Raw genomic sequence first — 18,111 nt, forward strand, 5'->3', positions numbered from 1 at the left:
TTATTTATTTATTTTTAAAAGATTTTTAATTGCTTTTTAATATTTATTTATTTTTAAAAGATTTTATTTATTTATTTGATAGACAGAGACACAGCGAGAGAGGGAACACAAGCAGGGGGAGTGGGAGAGGGAGAAGAAGGCTTCCCGCAGAGCAGGGAGCCTGATGCTGGGCTCCATCCCAGGACCCTGGGATCATGACCTGAGCCGAAGGCAGATGCTTGACGACTGAGCCACCCAGGCGCCCCAAAAGCAATTAAAAATTTTTTTTTAATTATCACAAGTAGGCCTCTAACTGAAACAACCACCCACTCTGAGTGCTCAGCAAAAATACTACTAATGAGACCACACTGAAGTCATCTCCATATGATGACTTGGAAAATAGTATAATACCCATTGTTGGTCCAAAACAGTCAGCATCACCCACACTATACATTGTAATAATCGGGCTTCACTTACTGGAAGGAGATGAAATTCTCATAAAGGCCTTTATCATAGATTTCAAATTCCAACACAAAGTTCATTTTGCTGAACAATGAAGTGTACAACACTAAGAATATATCTACAAACACTTTCACATAGGGAAAAAAAAACATTAAATCAAGTCAGCTTTCTACTCTAAGTAAGCCAGGGAATGAGTACATGTAAATATGTAATTTTCCGGGCGCCTAGGTGGCTCAGTTGGTTAAGCGACTGCCTTCGGCTCAGGTCATGATCCTGGAGTCCCCGGATCGAGTCCCAAATCGGGCTCCTTGCTCAGCAGGGCGTCTGCTTCTCCCTCTGACCCTCCCCCCTCATGTGCTATCTCTCTCTCATTCTCTCTCTCAAATAAATAAATAAAATCTTTAAAAAAAAAATACGTAATTTTCCTTTTACAATTAACATAAGCACAGGGACACCTGGGTGGCTCAGTCAGTTAAGCGTCTCCCTTGGACTCAGGTCACGATCCCAATGTCCTGAGATCAAGTCCCACATCCGGCTCCTTGCTCAGCAGGGAGCCTGCTTCTCCCTCTGCCTGCCACTCCCCCTGCTTGTGTGTGTGCGCTCTCTCTCTGTCTGACAAATAAATAAATACTTTAAAAAAAATTAACATAAGCACGAAATGTTGTTGGGGATTCTGGGGTAGAGAGTCCCTAGCTTAGTCTCCCAACATATACACTTTTAAACACAATTGAATAGGCCCACCAAAAGATTTTTGAGACCATCCCCATTATACATCTGTACGAGAGAATAAGATATCATAGATCCAGGGCACAGGAACTTGACATTAATTCGCACAAACATCTATATCACCTAGTACTACTTTCTTTTTTTTAAGATTTTATTTATTTATTTGTCAGAGAGAGAGAGAGAGAGAACACAAGCAGGAGCGGCAGGCTCCCGATGTGGGACTCGATCCCAAGTCCCTGGGATCATGACCCAAGCCGGAGGCAGGTGCCTAACCCACGGAGCCACCCAGGCATCCCCTAGTACTACTTTCTAACAAGTAACAAGGAACCTCCAATTCAATCCTGGGTCCCTCAGTTCTGAGCAGCCCCACCTATAGAACCCAGTATCTCCTCTGTTCCATTTCCTGCTATCATACTAGGCAATTATGACATCCATACCAATGACATATTCAACATACTTCACAGTCCCGTAACCTCCTACTACTTCAATAACCTGTACTTCCATTCCCCTTCAACAGCACTATAACAGTTATATCCTGTTTTGTTTTGTTTAAGATTTTATTTATTTATTTGACAGAGAGAGAGCACAAGCAGGGGGAGCTGCAGAGGGAGAGGGAGAAGCAGGCTTTCCGCTGAGCAGGGAGCCAGATGCAGGGCTCAATCCCAGGAGCCTAAGATAATGACCTGAGCCGAAGGCAGACGCTTAACTGACTGAGCCACCCAGGCACCCCTATACCCTATTGTTGTTTTTTTATCTTGAAATAATGAACTCTCAGCTGTCCCATTCTATATTTATTTTTTTTTGTAGTAATCTCTAAACTAATTGTGGGGCTCAAACTCACAACCCCAAGAGCCACATACTCCTCCTCTGACTGAGCCAGCAAGGCACCCCTCCCCTTCTGTATTTCTTAAAGAACCTGGTCTTCAACCACATTTCTGATTGTCTCCTTATTCTCCAAGTACACTGGCCCTTCTGAAGGTTTTACTTCTTAAAACCCCAGCTTGGACTCTCAGACTCCATCATAATTCCCACACTATCACTAGCATTGTAAAGTTACTCTCCTTTTTATCTTCCTTTCTCATATATTCCAATTCTGGATCAACCCAACCATCTTTTCTGCACTCCCACTCTTAGGCTGCTGGAGAAAGTGTAAAATCCATGCTACTGGGCCCCATTACAAATACATTATTTCTAACTTTTACTAGGCCCTCAATGGTGTCAGCAATCTTTTTTTTATCCTTAATCTATTTTCATTTTCCATTGAAGATTTCCATGGCCCTAATACTCACCATAGTTCCTTCAGTCTCCAGAAATAATTGACTTCTCTACAGATAACTAATCACATCAAGAAAATAAGACCATCTGTCACACTCCCCCACGTTCTTTTCCTTCTACCACAACATTATCCATCTTAACTTCTATCCTTTTAGTATCAAAGAATGAAATGCCCTGGGGCGCTGCTCATGCTCTCGCTCACTATCTCTGTCTCCAATAAATAAAATCTTAAAAAAAAAAAAATGAAATGCCCAACATATTTCCTAGATAAAATTTCCCCTCAACCTACAAAACTGTTTCACCCATACTAAAAAAAAACCCACACACACGTGCCATAGTGGAAAGTTCAAATTCTTGCCTACAGGCTTCCCAGTTGTAAAAGAGGAATACTGATACCTAAACCACAAGGCTGGTGTGATCTATAAAGCATCTTTACAGTACCTGACATAGAGTATATTCTCAATAAAGACATTACCAGCAGCTCTCTTTCACAACCACACTTGCTGAAAGAGTAATTTTCCTCACTGCCTCCCATTTGTTCCTCAATCCATCTCACATTGCCACCATTGCACAATTCAAAGTGTCTTTCAGAGGGAAAAAGTGATCTCCTAATTGCTAAATTCAGTGGTTTCTTTCTAATCATCATTCTACTTGAGCTTTGCATCACCTAACAGTGATGGTCATCCCCTCCCATATTGAAACCCTTCTTCCTTTGGTCTCTATTATAATGCTATTCTATTCTTATTCTTGTCCCATTCCTTTAACCTCTGTTTCTCAGTGTCTATTACCCTTCAAACAATGATGCTCCTTCTGGTCCACAGCCCTTTTCTTCTTTCAGTATTACCATCCCATACTAAGTCTTCAAATATCCCTGTTTTATATTCTCTGTTGACCCTCAAATTTATGTATTCAGTTCCAACCTCACTCCCAATTTTCAGACCCAAATTTCCAGCAAACCACAGTGATATCTGAAAAATACCTCAAATTAAACATGTCCAAAACGAAATTAATTACCTTCCCTCAAAACTGCTTCTTTATGTTCCCTATTACAATTAACACTACCAATGCATCCCACCAACGAAGTCAGAAACCTCCACTAACCCTCTCAACTCTGGAAACTTCATGGAACTGAAACCCCCTGGAAGTGCATGCCACCCTCTTCATTTTCCTACCACTACTCCAGTTCACCCCCTCTGACCTGGATTAGCACACTGGTTTCCTGCCTATCTAGGCTTTCTGCCTCAACACTGTCTTCACTTTCAATTCTTCCTCCACATGCTCACCAGAGATAATCAATCACACCAAACTCCTGCTTACAAAACTTTCAGTGGCTCCCCATACCTACAGAATAGAGTCCAAATTCTTCAGCAAGGTTTTCTCAGAGTTATAAACGGCAAGGTCTCTAAATCAGACAAACATGGGTTTCATTTCTAGCTAAATCTAAATACCAGAGTCTTCCAAGTGAAGTGTAAAAGACAGAAGAGGGAAAAGGAAGGATGGGGAGAATAAGGATGACAGGAGGAGGGAAAAGAGAGGGACGCGGTAGTGTCTTGGGGAGGTGTTGGGGGGTGAGGCCAGAGTACTTTAACGTAGAAGGGGAAAGTTTCCAGGGAAGAGTATGTTTGAGGGAAGTAAAGTGAAGGAGTCCAGATCTCTGAGGGACGAGGGAGGCTCTCTGTGTGGAGTTGGAGCTATCTGAAACAAGAGTTCTCCGAGAAAATGAGGGCTTCCTGAGTCTCTCAAGTGAGAAAAGTCCCTGAGAAGAGTCAAGGACCAGGTCCCTGATAACGAAGGAACTTCTAATGGGTTCCCGGCCTCTGAGGCGAGGAAGCGGGGGTAGGGGGGAGGCTGTCCCGGGTCCCTGAGGAAAGTGAAAAGGTAAGGGAAAGGGATCGAGGAGTATCCCCCAGCCGCTCAGAGGAGGACCTTGGGAAGCGAAGGGGTCCTGTCGGTGCTGAGAGACCCTACCGCCAATGCTCCGGAGCCGTGGCGGTGTAGGAGCCGCGCGCGCGGGCCGGGGCGCCCCGGGCTTGTGCCCTATGCGCTCTCTTGGCGTTACCTGAGGCGGGACTGAGCAGCCAGAGGGGTGCCGGCGCGGGCGGGAGGCGGAGGCAGCAGCAAAGTGGGAGCATAGTAGCCCTCACAGCTCGGAAGCGGCAGAGGCTCTTAGCCTGCGGAGGTGGTGGGGATCCCTCGCGCAGAAGCCGGCGACTCGGCGGAACTAACGGCAGCGAAGGACGAGGAGGCTACTGCCATGGCCCCGCAGTCGGGACCGTTCCCCCCGTCCGTTTGGCGGGGCCAGGAGGATGATCCCAACGGCGAGCCAGAAAAGGCAGCTGAACCTCCGCTGAGCTCCGCGGCCGCGAGCGACTGAAACGCCTGCCCAGCCAGGCAGGGGGACTTGGGCGGGGCTTAAGGTGAGCACGCCCCTCTCCTCAAGCCTCCGAGCAGCCAATCAATCGTCAATCTTTGATAAACGAGCTAGTGGAATTACCCAATTAGCATTAGGAATGCCACGTGGTATGAGGGTGGCCTCAATAGGCGTCCGGGAAAGCCAATCAACAGCCCTAGGCGCCAACTCTGGAAGACTGTAAGACGAAGAGAACCAATAGGAAGGAAGAGGAGGTTAAAAACAGAAGGGGCAGTGTGTTGGGAAGGCGGAACCAAGGAGGAGGGAATACACCTGGGGGAAACCCAAGTCCCAAGCCTCCACCGCGGGGGGGGGGGGGCGGGACAGTAAACACGAGAGAGAACAATCATTGGTAATTAATAAAACCAACAGAAAATGGATTCCACTGACGCGGCTTTTCGGTTGGTAAAGGGTATAGCTAAGTAAGGACTACCTGAATAAAGAAAACCGATATGAACGCAGAATCCTGCAGGACCTCAGTATAGTGGAAAAACTGATATATAAACTATTATTAGCTACTTGAGATAGTAAGAGCAATGGGTAGGGTTAAAATGCTGAGGCAGCTATTCATCTAGACTGAGATTTGATTTGGTGAAGGCTTCTTGGAGGTGATAACACTTGGGCTGGCTTGAAAACTGAAATTTTTGGAAAAAGCTGCATACGGAATAAGAATTCTGTTCAACATGCACATATTTCCTTCCTCGTGCTTTCCATATACCTGGACTTCAGGTGCTCATAATCTCACGCCTGAGCAGATTGGAACAGGGCTAGAGCTTCCAGGGCGAGAGCAGGCAAAGAAACACTGGAGTATGGGCCTTCCTGCACCAGTACTCCCTTGGATAAGAGACCTCTTTTCAGACATCTTTAGACGTGCCTCCTACTGTAAGGGTCTTGACAGATGAGTGGGATTTGAATAGGAGTATAGGTGGTGTGCATTCCTGCGGCAATAAAGTTTAAGAAATGTATGATTTCATTCATATGTGGAATCTAAAAAACAACGAATGAATAAACAAAAAGCATAACCAGACCTGTAGCCTGGTTATGGAGGCTACATATGGAGAACAAACTGATGGTTGCTGGAGAGGACAGGGACACAATGGGTGAAGGGGAGTGACAGGCTTTCAGTCATGGAATGAATAAATCATGAGAATAAAAGGCACAGCATAAGGAATGTAGTCGATGATATTATATTAGCATTGTGTGGTAACAGATGGTAGCTACACTTGTGGTGAGCATATCATAATGTATAAACTTGTCCAATCACTATGTTGTACACCTGAAAGTAATGTATTATTGTGTGTCAACTACACTTAAATTAAAAAAAATTTTATTGGTATTTAACTAACAAAACAAACAAACAAAAAAAATTTTTAAAGATATGTGATAGGAGACAACAATAGAGGTTAAATGTGGGCTTAAATGCCTAATTTGTCCTTTCTATTTTATGCTGTGAGAACTGTCAAAGGTTCTTGAGCAGAATAGCCTTAACAGGATACTGTTTTAGTTAGATTAATTGGTAGCTCACAGTATCTCCAAAAGGAGAAAAAAAATCACCCCAGCCCAGTACCATTGGCCCAAAGCCTTTTCTGTATCATTCTTATGGCAATACATAATGTGCTGCCACCTGGTGACAGTTCAAATACCATTGTTCCACACTGCTATTGAATTTTTCTGTTGTTAGAGCCCTGGCACTCTTGCAAACCTGTCTCCCACAAAGCCTGATGCAAAGTAGTTGATAAATAAGTACAGCACTTGTACCAAGTAGAATTGAATAATGCCATCATACCAGATGTATTATTTGCCCAAAGAAAGATGTAAAAGACAAGGATTACTTGTACCTTGAGTAGGAAGATGAGCCTTGATGGCAAGTATTTAATTCTTTGAACAAGTTCTGTTTGACCCAAGCCTGATCTCTACCATTCCACTCTCAGCAATCTCTTTTCTCTTTTAAGATTTATGTATTTATTTGAAAGAGAGGGAGAGATTGAGGGGGGAGGTATAGAGAGTGGGAGAGAATCTCAAAGCAGACTCCCCACTTAATCCCATGACCCTGAGATCATGAGAAAGAGTTGGACGCTTGACTGACTGAACCATCCAGGTGCCCCTCAGCAATCTCCTTAATACTGAGGGGAAAGAACCAAGGAATGCCTTACAGCTATTCAGGTGTCAAAGGTCCACTCTTCATGACCTGTCTGCTACTTAGGCCAAGGCCTTGAATATACCCCATAACAGGAAGTAGTTCCTACCTACTCATTTCACCCTTTTATTATGCTTTTATTTCAGATAATTGTCTCCTCTTCCCAGCTAGATGGAGCTAAGAGCTGGGACCCTTATGAGCCCACTGTACATCTTAGCTGAGGGCAAATACATACCAGGGCTGGTATGTACTATGCTCAATAAATATCCACTATCCTTTGTCTATATTTAGCAGTGGAAGAGACCTCATGAGATCTTAGTGGGATGCTGCTGCTTCTAAGGAAATCTTGGACTGCATTGTCTAGAATACATAATCTAGGTAAGGTGAAAGTAAAGCTGCCCTTAGTCTACATAGAAAGATATACTTCCAACCAAGTGCGGGAAGGATTAGAACCAATAGCCACAAGGCCTATTTTTTAATATAATAGGAAATATCAGAGTACATCACTTCTAGTGATTCAATGAGTATTAAATCATGAAATCTGGGGGCGCCTGGGTGGCTCAGATGGTTAAGCGTCTGCCTTCCGCTCAGGTCATGATCCTGGGGTCCCAGGATCGAGTTCTGCACAGGCTCCCTGCTCAGCGGGTGGTCTGCTTCTCCTTTTCCCTCTGTGCTCACGCGCTCTCGCTCTCTCTCTCTCAAATAAATAAATAAAATCTTTTAAAAAAATAAATCATGAAATCTGTTTTATTTAGTAAATATATACATGTATATATCATTTAACAAATATATACATGTATATTTACCACAATGTAAACTGTATTTCTTTTTTTTTTTTTTTTTTTTTTTTTTAAAGATTTTATTCATTCATATGACAGAGAGAGACAGCGAGAACAGGAACACAAGCAGGGGGAGTGGGAGAGGGAGAAGCAGGCTTCCCGCCGAGCAGGGAGCCCGACGTGGGACTCGATCCCAGGACCCCGGGATCATGACCTGAGCCGAAGGCAGACACCTAACGACTGAGCCACCCAGGCGCCCCAACTGTATTTCTTACCAGAGGTCTCAATCAAAAAATTTTAAAAGCCACTGGATTAGAGGCAGAAACTGAAAGAAAAGAGATTAGGAAACTACTACAAAAATGCAAGCTGGGTTGGGCTGCTGAGGATGAAGCAGTGTGGCGGGACTGGAGTAAGCCTTAAGAGGCAGAAGCTGACGATGAGGAAAGGAAGCCTTCTACTACTCAGGTCCAAGGCCTACCTGAATGCCTCGCTCTCCTCTGCATCCCCATAGCAACACTGCCCCAGAGCACTGTCCTACCTCATTCTACCCACCAGAACGGGAGCTCCCATCTTCTTCCAAGTTCCACTAAGCACAGGGCTTGCACTCAGAAGGTACAGCTATAAATATCTATGAACTTGGATTTCAGAGAGAGAGAGATGGCAGGAAGCAGTCAAGTAACAGGAGAAAGAAAAGGTACAGTTAAGTCTATCCCATGTAGGTGCTGATTCACAGAAGATATCAGGGAGGGTTAAAACATTTTATTGCAGTTGGTGGACAGGGATGGGCAGGCAGTGACAAGCCTCAGTAGGGAGGGCAGATACCAACTAGATCAAGAAGTGGGGCAGGGGGCCCAGAAACAAGGCCTTGGAGGGGAAGGTGAGCAAAACTACTCTTTCAAGTCCTTACAGGTCACTCAGGAACATTGTGAGGCCCTTAAAGAAGAGGTTCTCCTGCTCAAGGCTCTGGGCCTAGAGCTGTAAGCTGCTGGGCTCCAGTTTAGAAAGTGTGCTCCTCTGGAGATCTAAGAGGAGAGAAAAGGAAGAGAAAACAAACCATCAGCAAGCACTATGATACACATAGAACTAAGCCCTGGGCCTGTCTGATGGGGAGGAACAGACAGGCCTAACTTGGGACAAGTAATAACAGAGGATGATGGACTCACCAAAAAAGAGGCAGAGATTCCATCTACCCAGTGCCAAACAATTAGGCAGCAGACACCCACACACCATTCAGATTCAGCCTCACCCAGTCCTGGGATCCCTGCCCTTACCCCCACCTAGCTTCCTTAAAAGTTCCCAGCCACTCTTACTGTCCAGAAGACTGACTTCAGAGCTAGATGAAGAAAGAGATGTGGCAAAGGTGGCAGCCACAGGCAGCTTAGATTGGAGGATGTGAACGGAGGTCCTGGAAAGGGGAACAGAATCAGAGGCAGAAATGGTGATTGTGGAGGCGCCTGGGTGGCTCAGTCATTAAGCGTTTGCCTTCAGCTCGGGTCATGATCCCAGGGTCCTGGGATCAAGACCCGCATCGGGCTCCCTGCTCAGTGGGAAGCCTGCTTCTCTGTCTCCCACTCCCCCTGCTTGTGTTCCCTCTCTCACTGTGTCTCTCTCTGTCAAGTAAATAAATAAATAAAATCTTTTAAAAAAAAAAATGGTGATTGTGGGACAAGGGGACCCTCCCAGCACAGAACTGTCCTCCATCCTGAGGCCAGGACTCCAGTCTCCTCCCTCTTCATCCTCTGAACATACCTCAGTGACCCTGTATCAAGTAAAGAATGCCCAGTACTATTTTATAGGATGTAATCCAGATATTCATACCACCCTACCAACCCATGCCAAATCTAGGATAGTTGAGGGGCACCTGAATGGCTCAGTTGGTTGAGCGTCCGACTCTTTTTTTTTTTTTTAAGATTTTATTTATTTATTTGACAGGGAGAGAAAGACACAGAGAGAGAGGAAACACAAGCAGGGGGAGTGGGAGAGGGAGAAGCAGGCTTCCCGCGGAGCAGAGAGCCTGATGTGGGGCTCGATCCCAGGACCCTGCGACCATGACCTGAGCCAAAGGCAGACGCTTAACGACTGAGCCACCCAGGCGCCCGAGCGTCCGACTCTTGATTTCAGCCCGGGTCATGATCTCAGGGTTGTAGGGTCAAGACCCACACTGGGCTCTGCACTCAGCGCGGAGTTCTCTCTCTCAGCGCTTGAGATTCTCTCTCTCCCTCTCCCTTTGCTCCTCCCCCTGCTCAAGCTCACTCTCTCTCTCTCTCAAATAAATAAATAAAATCTTTTTAAAAAAATCTAGGATAGGGCACCTGGGTGACTCGTCGTTAAGCGCCTGCCTTCGGCTCAGGTCATGATCCCAGGGTCGTGGGATCGAGCCCCAAGTCGGCCTCCCTGCTCTGCGGGAAGCCTGCTTCTCCCTCTCCCACTCCCCCTGCTTGTGTTCCCTCTCTCACTGTGTCTCTCTCTGTCAAATAAATAAAATCTTTAAAAAAAAAAAAATCTAGGATAGCTGAACTTTGGTCCCCAATGCCTGGCCTCTGAGACAAATCCCTTCCACTGCCATAAGCACCTGCAACCCCTGACCTATGGAGGTTGTGTTTATGCCGGGCATCCTGTGCCTCTGTCCTGGCAGCCTCCAGGGTGTGACCCTTGCCCTCCTGCCACTTTGCAACTGCTCCAACATCTGCCAGACCACAGACCCAGGTAGGACCAAACCTCTCCCTCTGCAGGAGGAATCCCCCTCCCCACCATTGGCGTATTCAGCACACATGGAACTCTCATGTGGGCAATGACATTTTCTCAACCTGGAGAAGAGAGCTTGGGAAGAAGAGCTTGGGAGGGAGGTAGAGTCACCACAGGCAAGAGAGGAATAGATAGGGGTAGAAAAGAATATCCTGGCCTACCTGCAGAACAGAAAAGACAGAGAAGAAAGGAAGGGGCCTCCACAGGGAGATATGAAGAGATAGGTCTGATCCTAGTCCTACCTTCCAGCTGTGGGCCTAAGCTTGCTGCCCCTCAGCCATCTGCTTCAGCAGCAGCTCCTGGTGCTGGCCTTCAGATGAGAGAAAAATGTAAGGAAGCTATTCTCCAACTTCTTTCCTTTCCCCTCCCTGCCTTGTGCCTAGCCTGGTGCTGACAACTGAGACAGAGTATTCTGGTGTAGCTATTGGGAAGCTTCCAAGCTGACTGGGGAGACTGGACTCACACCATGGAGGTAAGACAAAACACTTGGCCAGACTTCTGAGCAGCTCAAGCAATCAGAGCTATGGCCACTTACTGGGATAGCAAAAAGACTCTCCAGAAAAGAGAACAGGTGAATTTGTACCCACCCCCATCTTTTACTCACTCAGCTGGTCCCACAGCAGCTTCAGCTCCTCCCAAAGAAGCTCTGATTCCTCCCACAGGAGTTGCCGCCTACACAGATGACAGCCATGTTAACCTAAAGCCCATCAACAAGCCCAGAGGACACTACCAGGAGTTAGAGGCCTGAAGAAGGAGAGAACTTGCCCATCACATACTCATTCTGCAGCTCTTGGTGAAGGCCACTAGAAGCACTGCACTTTCGTGGTCCTGTTTGTATTTGGGCTTGGGCCTGTTCCTGCACCTGGCTTTGAAGGCCCTGCAGTTCCCTTCTCAGCTCCTCCAGGCGTTGCTCCAGGAGGAGGGCCCTCTGCTCTGGGCCTCCCTGCAGCAACCTTAGTGATGCTGTAGTGGGACAAGTTGAGCGTCAGCCCTCCTGAGAGCTTTACACATGAGCCTAGACACTCCCCTTGCAAATCAAGACATAAGTAAGTGCACAGGAGGTGTGTAACAAAATCGTGTGCGTACATAATGAGCTATGCATATGAAAAAAAGAACTGGCCAGATACCTTCCAGGGCACAGATCTGGTATTTCTGCTGCTCTCGCTCTTCCAGCAGCCCCTGTACGGCCTGTCTTAGTGCCTCAGTCACCTACCCAGGCAAGAAAAACCACATGAGCTACTGTGTAAAGGGCTTCCCCAACCCCTGATATCCTCATCTCACACAAACACCACACATAAAACCTAGGGGTGCACGCTTTACCTGAGCCTGGGATTGAAGCTGGGATCGGAGAATAGTAACTTCATCCCAGAGAGAAGCTGCTCTTTGGGTCTCAGCCCAACTCAGCCTCTCTGGAACAAAGGGAGTCTCTAGAGCCCAAGGTTGTGGAGCTTGGACACCAGACTATGGAGGCAAGTGATGAAGGGAAATCCAGGTCCCAGCCAGGTCTCCTGTGGAGGGAATAAGTAAGGGACAATTGTGAGGGCTATCTTTGGGGGAAAACACAGATGTTTGTTCAGGAAAGAAAACAGTTGGAATTTGGAAGGAATAGTGGATGGTACAAGCACTGGAAAAAGGCAGATCCTGGAAAGAGAAAAGGCTGGAGGGTAGAAAAGGGACAACACTTACCTGCTGTGGAGACTCCAAGAGGATACAGTCGCTGCTACAAAAGAAACAAGTGCACAGGCCAATAAGCTCTGAGTGTCCCTAAACCCAAAACTCCAAATGGGGGCCCTTAGGCGCCCCCTCACCTTAATCCTGGCCACATTTCCATCAGTAGCATTGAGAAGTGCGTCGAGGTGCTCAAACCAGCTCAGGCTCCTACTCATAACCTTCTGCGAGGCTGCCTCCTGGCGTCTTGTGCCCTTGCTCTCCCAGCCCGGAATACCCGAGGTACAGCCCAATAAAGCCACACGTCAGACAGAGAGTGGGAATCGGGGATGTAATCCTAAAGGTAGGGATGCAGTATCAAGCCGAAACTGGGACTAGTCAGGGGAACAGCGCTTGGGGTAAGTAGGGGAAAAGCGAGATACTCTGGTATGCAGATACTAGGTGGGAGTTGAGAGTGCCAAATCTTGTTCGAGACCTCTCCGGATCCAAGACACAGGCGTCATCTCGCCGAACCTGTGCCAGCGAGTACAGCCGCCACCCGGTTCAAACCCTCTTTATAGACCGGGAAAGTCCGACTTCGGACTTGCAGCCGCAGCGCCACTTGGTCAACTGAGTTCGTCTCTCCCGGAGACAACCGGCGATGGAGGCTACCGAACTACGTTTCTCTGGAAGCGACACGAACATTCAAACCCCCACCGTGAAGCTTGCCGGGAAACTGAGGCTTTCGAATTCTGTAGTTGTTGTCTTCAAGGACCAAGTGAACTACATATCCCAGGATGCATGGCACCGAGTCACCGCTATTCCACCGCTGGTCCCAGTAGTTCTTGGGAAATGGAGTCCGAGCTACCTTGAAACTTAAAGGACCAGGTTATCCTTGAGACTCCATTCCCCAGCAAGCTCTGCGCGTAGCGTGCGCTATGGAGCCTCAAGTCGCAGAACTGAAGCGGACTATCGAGGACACGTTGTGTCCTTTTGGCTTCGAGGTTTACCCGTTTCAGGTTGGTTTATCCCTCCTGCGGTGCGGGGCGAGGTGTATGATTGGCCTGGGTGCTACTGGCGTGAAGCCCCAGTCTTCTGGTCCTTCCCGAGCTCCTCTGGCCCCATGTCCCTCTGACCTATCGGGACAGGGTGTCAACGGCGACTTTGTTAAAAAAGTAGAGAAACGGTCGTACGTTTGTCCTTTTACCCCCATATAATGCCATATTGATGAATGGGAGAAACATAATCCAGTAATCTTGTGGCTCTGCCACCTCCATAATTCAGAGGAAGAAAGTGACCTCTGGAGCCAGTCACTTTAGAAGCTTCCTAAAGGAATTAGGATAGGGCAAGGCCTGGAAGGTTTGCGTAGCTAATATTTAGGCCATCTGAGAAGGGAAGGGCATTCCTGTTGTTGAACAAGCGAACAATTGTCTGGTTTGTTCCATCTATCAACAGAAGGATAATTCATGATATTGCCAATCACCAGCGCTGGGCTGGATACAGAAACTGTGCACTTGCCTGACACAGAAGTCTGGCACCACCACCTACCCTTGTTTACATAGATCCATTTCCCCCTTATCCAGTACCCCCTGTACTGAGCTGTATGCTTGGACAAAGCTAAATCAACTCAGCTTGAGCCCTTTGCCTGATGCTTAAGAGACAGCCCACTTCCACCCTTTCCACTGAGTGGCCCACAGCCGTGCTGGAAAAGAATATAGAGGAAGAGAGGTAGGTTGGTTCTAGCTTAAGGACTAACCAGAAAAAACGGAGTTGAGCTTCATGTGAAAAGAAGGAAAGAGGATTATGTACATCCCAAACATCAGGAACAGCTTGAGTAAAAGTGTGGAGGTAGTGATGGATGGCAGGTATGGAGAGAGTGAGAATGACTGGTGGGTCAGGTAGACCTGGGTGGGTAATGGCAGTTATTGTACTGAACAGAGCCAGTCATCCTGGGCTCCTACTTCTCATCCCTTCCCTCCCCCATATCCAGTCAGACACCAAGCCCTTTAGGAATCTGTTACCTGAATCTCCCAAATCCATTCCCTTCCTTTTAGCCCCTCTATGCTCTGGTCCAGGCCAGTATTCGTCACTTGGATTACTGCAGTAACCTGCTTGCTATCATTGTGTATGCAATCCATCCTCCACACTGCAGCCAGATCTTTCTAAAACTGATGATGTCGGTTTACTCCTTAAATCTTTGATGGCTAGCACCTTGTCACCAAATTAAACCCATATTCCTTAAATTGGTATTCTAGGCCAGCCATAATCTCAAACCTACTGATCTCCACCCCTCTCCAGCTCCCCTTTACAAACCGTTCACTTCTATCGAACTGGACAATTTGCTATTTTCCAAATATGACCTTTTTGCATGTCTTTGTTATTGCTGTGACCTCTTTTTATAATGCATAATGGAATCTCCCTCCTCACATCGTCTGTCAGATTCCTTCCTAGCCTTCAAAACAGCTTCCAAGAAGCCTTTTCTAATTTCACAGGACCCTCATTTGGCCCTGTCATTGCACTAATCACAGTATAATTTCTTTTGGTTCTTAGTTCATGAATCCTCTGCTTCTCTATTCCAAATTCCCTGTCAAATTCCCCCATGGAGAAGTCCCCCGTAAGTATACATCATGCAGCATCTGTATAAATCCACTGACTGAATGAATGAGATGGAGACTGAGGCAAGATGTATGAGGCCTTGAATGCTAGGATAAGGTATGAGCCTAGCAAAGGTCTAAATTGGCCCTCCTGTGTGGCCTGAATTTTCTCTCTGTTCCAGGTGGCATGGTATAACGCACTCCTGCCTCCAACTTTCCACCTACCCCTGCCAGGACCGACCCTGGCCTTCTTGGTACTCAGCACACCTGCCATGTTTGACCGGGCCCTCAAACCTTTCCTGCAGAGCTGCCGCCTCCAACACCCGATTGACCCTGTGGACCAGTGTGTGGCCTACCACTTGGGCCGCGTTAGAGAGGTGAGCAAGGCTCATATATTCCCCCAGCTTCCAAGCCTGTAGCCGCTTCCAGCTCTTTTTTAAGCTCAGTGCAGGACTAGAGCTACATAGAGCCAAGAGCCACTTCCCAGATAGGATATCCTAAAGCCATCCCTGATACTGTGATCTCTCCCCATTCTGCTTCATTTTACCCGTTTCAGCTCCCTTCTTCTAGCAGACCCCCAGGTCTGGAATAAATCTCACCCTACTCTGATGGTCAATTAATTACATGAACCTCAAACCAGACTTTCCTTGGCCTCCAAGTGAAATAGGAATAAGCCTAGCATCCCCTAAGCATCTCTCACCTGTCTTAGCCCTAGACTGGAAGTTTTGTGCTGTCTTTGGGGCCTTTTGAGGACAGAACAGTATTTCCCCCCTACACACACACACACACACACACAAAATACACATACATTGGATCTCCCCAAAGCTGCGCCAGGTCTTCCTCCACACTGGGACTCTGGAAGGCAGAGACCAGTCACCCCTTATAATAAATTTTTTTTTAAGATTTATTTAGAGAGAGTGCAAGGAGGGGCAGAGGGAGAGAGTCTTAGGCGGACTTTGTGCTGAGGGTGGAGCCTGACACACGGGGCTCAGTCTCCAGCCTGAGAGACCTGAGCCGAAATCAAGAGTGACACTCAACCGAGTGCACCACCTAGGCGCCCCAGCCCCTCATCATGGAAGCTTCTGAGCAAGACCTTGTTATTTCCCTTCAAACATGGGCCCTCCTGGACAGATCATTTTCTTCACAGTGGACCCCCGCACCCCCAAGTTTAAGGTCATGTTTTCCCTTCGAATGATTTCTGAGGACAAGATCTTATTAACAAATATTAGAGCTCTCTCGGGCAAAGTCATGATTCCTTTCGTGCTATTTCGTGCTCTATCCCAGAACCTCCCGGAGTTGCAAATCGAAGTCATCGCTGACTACGAGGTACACCCCAATCGGCGCCCCAAGATTCTGGTCCAGACTGCAGCCCATGTGGCAGGGGCTGCTTACTACTACCAACGAAAGGATGTGGAGGCTGACCCCTGGGGGGACCAGGTCAGAGGGCAAGTATGAATGAGTAGGGACTGGGAGAAAATAGTGAAGGTCCCTCAAGATACCAACTAACATTCTTCCACCTCCCCTGGGTAAAGGATTTGGTAGACACAACACCAGGGAAAGATGTCAGGTATTGGTGTCTGGATGTCAGGTCAGTCAGGAGCCCAATCCCACATGCTTTCCGGAGTCTACCTGGGAACAGATGAGGTCAGAGAACCTAGTCTGTTCTTAAAATCTGGTTACAGGATGGAGGGGGCAGAGCAGTGATTAGGAGACCAGTGGTGAAGACTGGGAAGTTGATGGAGGCTGTTTAAGGAACTCTCCTTCCGGCCAGAGTAAGCTCAAGAAAAGGGTTGTCCAGGAGAGAAAATGGGGGAGCCCAGCTACAAGAGTGGTTCAAATATGGAATCAGTGTCCTTTGAGAATTGAACAAGCCTAGTCTGCAATGATGGTAGTTGGACCTAGTGCCAAGTGACTTCCATGACGGTGCTTTTCTTTACCCTCTCCCAGCACATATCAGGTGTGTGCATACACCCCCGATATGGGGGTTGGTTTGCCATCAGAGGAGTGGTGCTGCTGCCAGGAATAGAGGTACCAGATCTGACACCCACAAAACCCCTGGACTGTGTACCTAACAGAGCTGACCGCATCACCTTGCTTGAAGGGTTTAATTTCCATTGGCGTGACTGGACATACCGGGATGCTGTGACACCACAGGAGCGCTACTCAGAAGAGCAGAAGGCCTACTTTTCTACTCCACCTGCCCAACGTTTAGCCTTCTTGGGCTTGGCCCAGCCCTCAGAGGATCCTAGCTCTACGTCTCCTGAGCTACCTTTTACAACACTCAGACCCAAAAAGCCCCAGAATCCCAGCAGAACCCAGGGCTGGCTCAGCCCCAGTGTCTCACCACCTGCATCCCCTGGCCCCTGATATCCTCCCTCCCCTGGGATCCCTATTTATAAGTGGTACTTGCTGGGACTCGTTTTGCTTTTCGGCAAGGCAAGAGCTTTTATTTTGGATATATTTATTCTTGATAAAAGAATTCTAGTAGAGATCTTCAATGAAGATAAGGCTCTTGTCAAAACACAGACAGATCCAGAATTCCCACCTGGCTTGGAATATGGGATTATTCCTGTTAGCATTTCTCTGCAGTGCTCTAAGATGGTAATTGTTACAAAGCCTTTCTAAAGGGAAATCATCCCCTAATGGCATCTGCCTCATAGGCTTGTTGTGGGTAATGAATAAACACACGTTAAAGCACTTCTGAAACAATGCCTGGCTTATTCAAGTGGTGTCCGTTGTCATTCAAAGCCCTGGGAATCCTGTACTGCTGCTCAGGTCTTGCTTGGAGGGGTGGGGATAGGCTGGAGTACCTGACAGGTGTCTGGGAAGAGTACAGAATACACGAGAGACTGAGTTCTGAATCTTCCATAGCCACAAGGGCTCAGGAGGCACCCACCTTCTACCCAGACATCCCTCCCTCAGGACAATGAGATCAATGAGGGCCAAAAAAGGACTACCTTCAAATCAAGGCTAGGATCCAAGGAAGCCAAGAAGTGCTCAGCACTGTGTTTTTTCTATTTTAAAGATTTTGAGGGGCGCCTGGGTGGCTCAGTCGTTAAGTGTCTGCCTTCAGCTCAGATCATGATCCCAGGGTTCTGGGATCGAGCCCCGCATGGGGCTCCCTGCTTGATGAGGACCCTGATTCTCCCTCTCTCGCTCCCCTGCTTGTGTTCCTGCTCTGTCAAATAAGTAAAATCTTAAAAAGATTTTGAGAGCGAGCAAGTGCGTGAGCATGAGCAGGGAGCCTGACATGGGGCTCAATCCCAACACCCTGGGATGGTGACCGGAGCCAAAGACAGACGCCTAGCCGACCGAGCCACCCAGGTGCCCCAGCACCGTGCTTTTGATACAGAAAGC

The 18,111-nt window shown here is 47.5% G+C and overlaps 2 protein-coding genes across 3 annotated transcripts; one reads left to right on the plus strand and one right to left on the minus strand.

The window, feature by feature from the left end:
- Positions 1-8,518: 8,518 nt before the first annotated feature.
- Positions 8,519-12,857, minus strand: CCDC163 (coiled-coil domain containing 163). The gene is given in 9 exon segments (XM_044914014.1): positions 8,519-8,790; positions 10,756-10,823; positions 11,118-11,185; positions 11,290-11,476; positions 11,641-11,722; positions 11,834-11,958; positions 11,961-12,021; positions 12,200-12,289; positions 12,322-12,857. Coding segments are annotated over 9 exon segments (867 nt in total). The 5' UTR covers positions 12,400-12,857; the 3' UTR covers positions 8,519-8,682.
- A 227-nt stretch (positions 12,858-13,084) lies between these two features.
- MMACHC (metabolism of cobalamin associated C) lies at positions 13,085-17,589 on the plus strand. Of its 2 annotated transcripts, XM_021683849.1 has the most exons (5): positions 13,134-13,179; positions 14,711-14,774; positions 14,937-15,131; positions 16,039-16,191; positions 16,702-17,589. In XM_021683849.1, the coding sequence occupies exons 2-5, from the start codon at positions 14,760-14,762 to the stop codon at positions 17,119-17,121; spliced, it is 783 nt and encodes a 260-aa protein (XP_021539524.1). In that variant the 5' UTR covers positions 13,134-13,179; positions 14,711-14,759; the 3' UTR covers positions 17,122-17,589. The 2 variants fall into 2 exon arrangements, with proteins under 2 accessions (XP_021539523.1, XP_021539524.1); XM_021683848.1 differs by lacking the exon at positions 14,711-14,774 and having other exon boundaries at positions 13,085-13,179.
- Positions 17,590-18,111: the final 522 nt, after the last annotated feature.

Source organism: Neomonachus schauinslandi, chromosome 4 (genome assembly GCF_002201575.2).
Source record: "Neomonachus schauinslandi chromosome 4, ASM220157v2, whole genome shotgun sequence".
In the NCBI taxonomy this organism is placed as follows: Eukaryota; Metazoa; Chordata; class Mammalia; order Carnivora; family Phocidae; genus Neomonachus; species Neomonachus schauinslandi.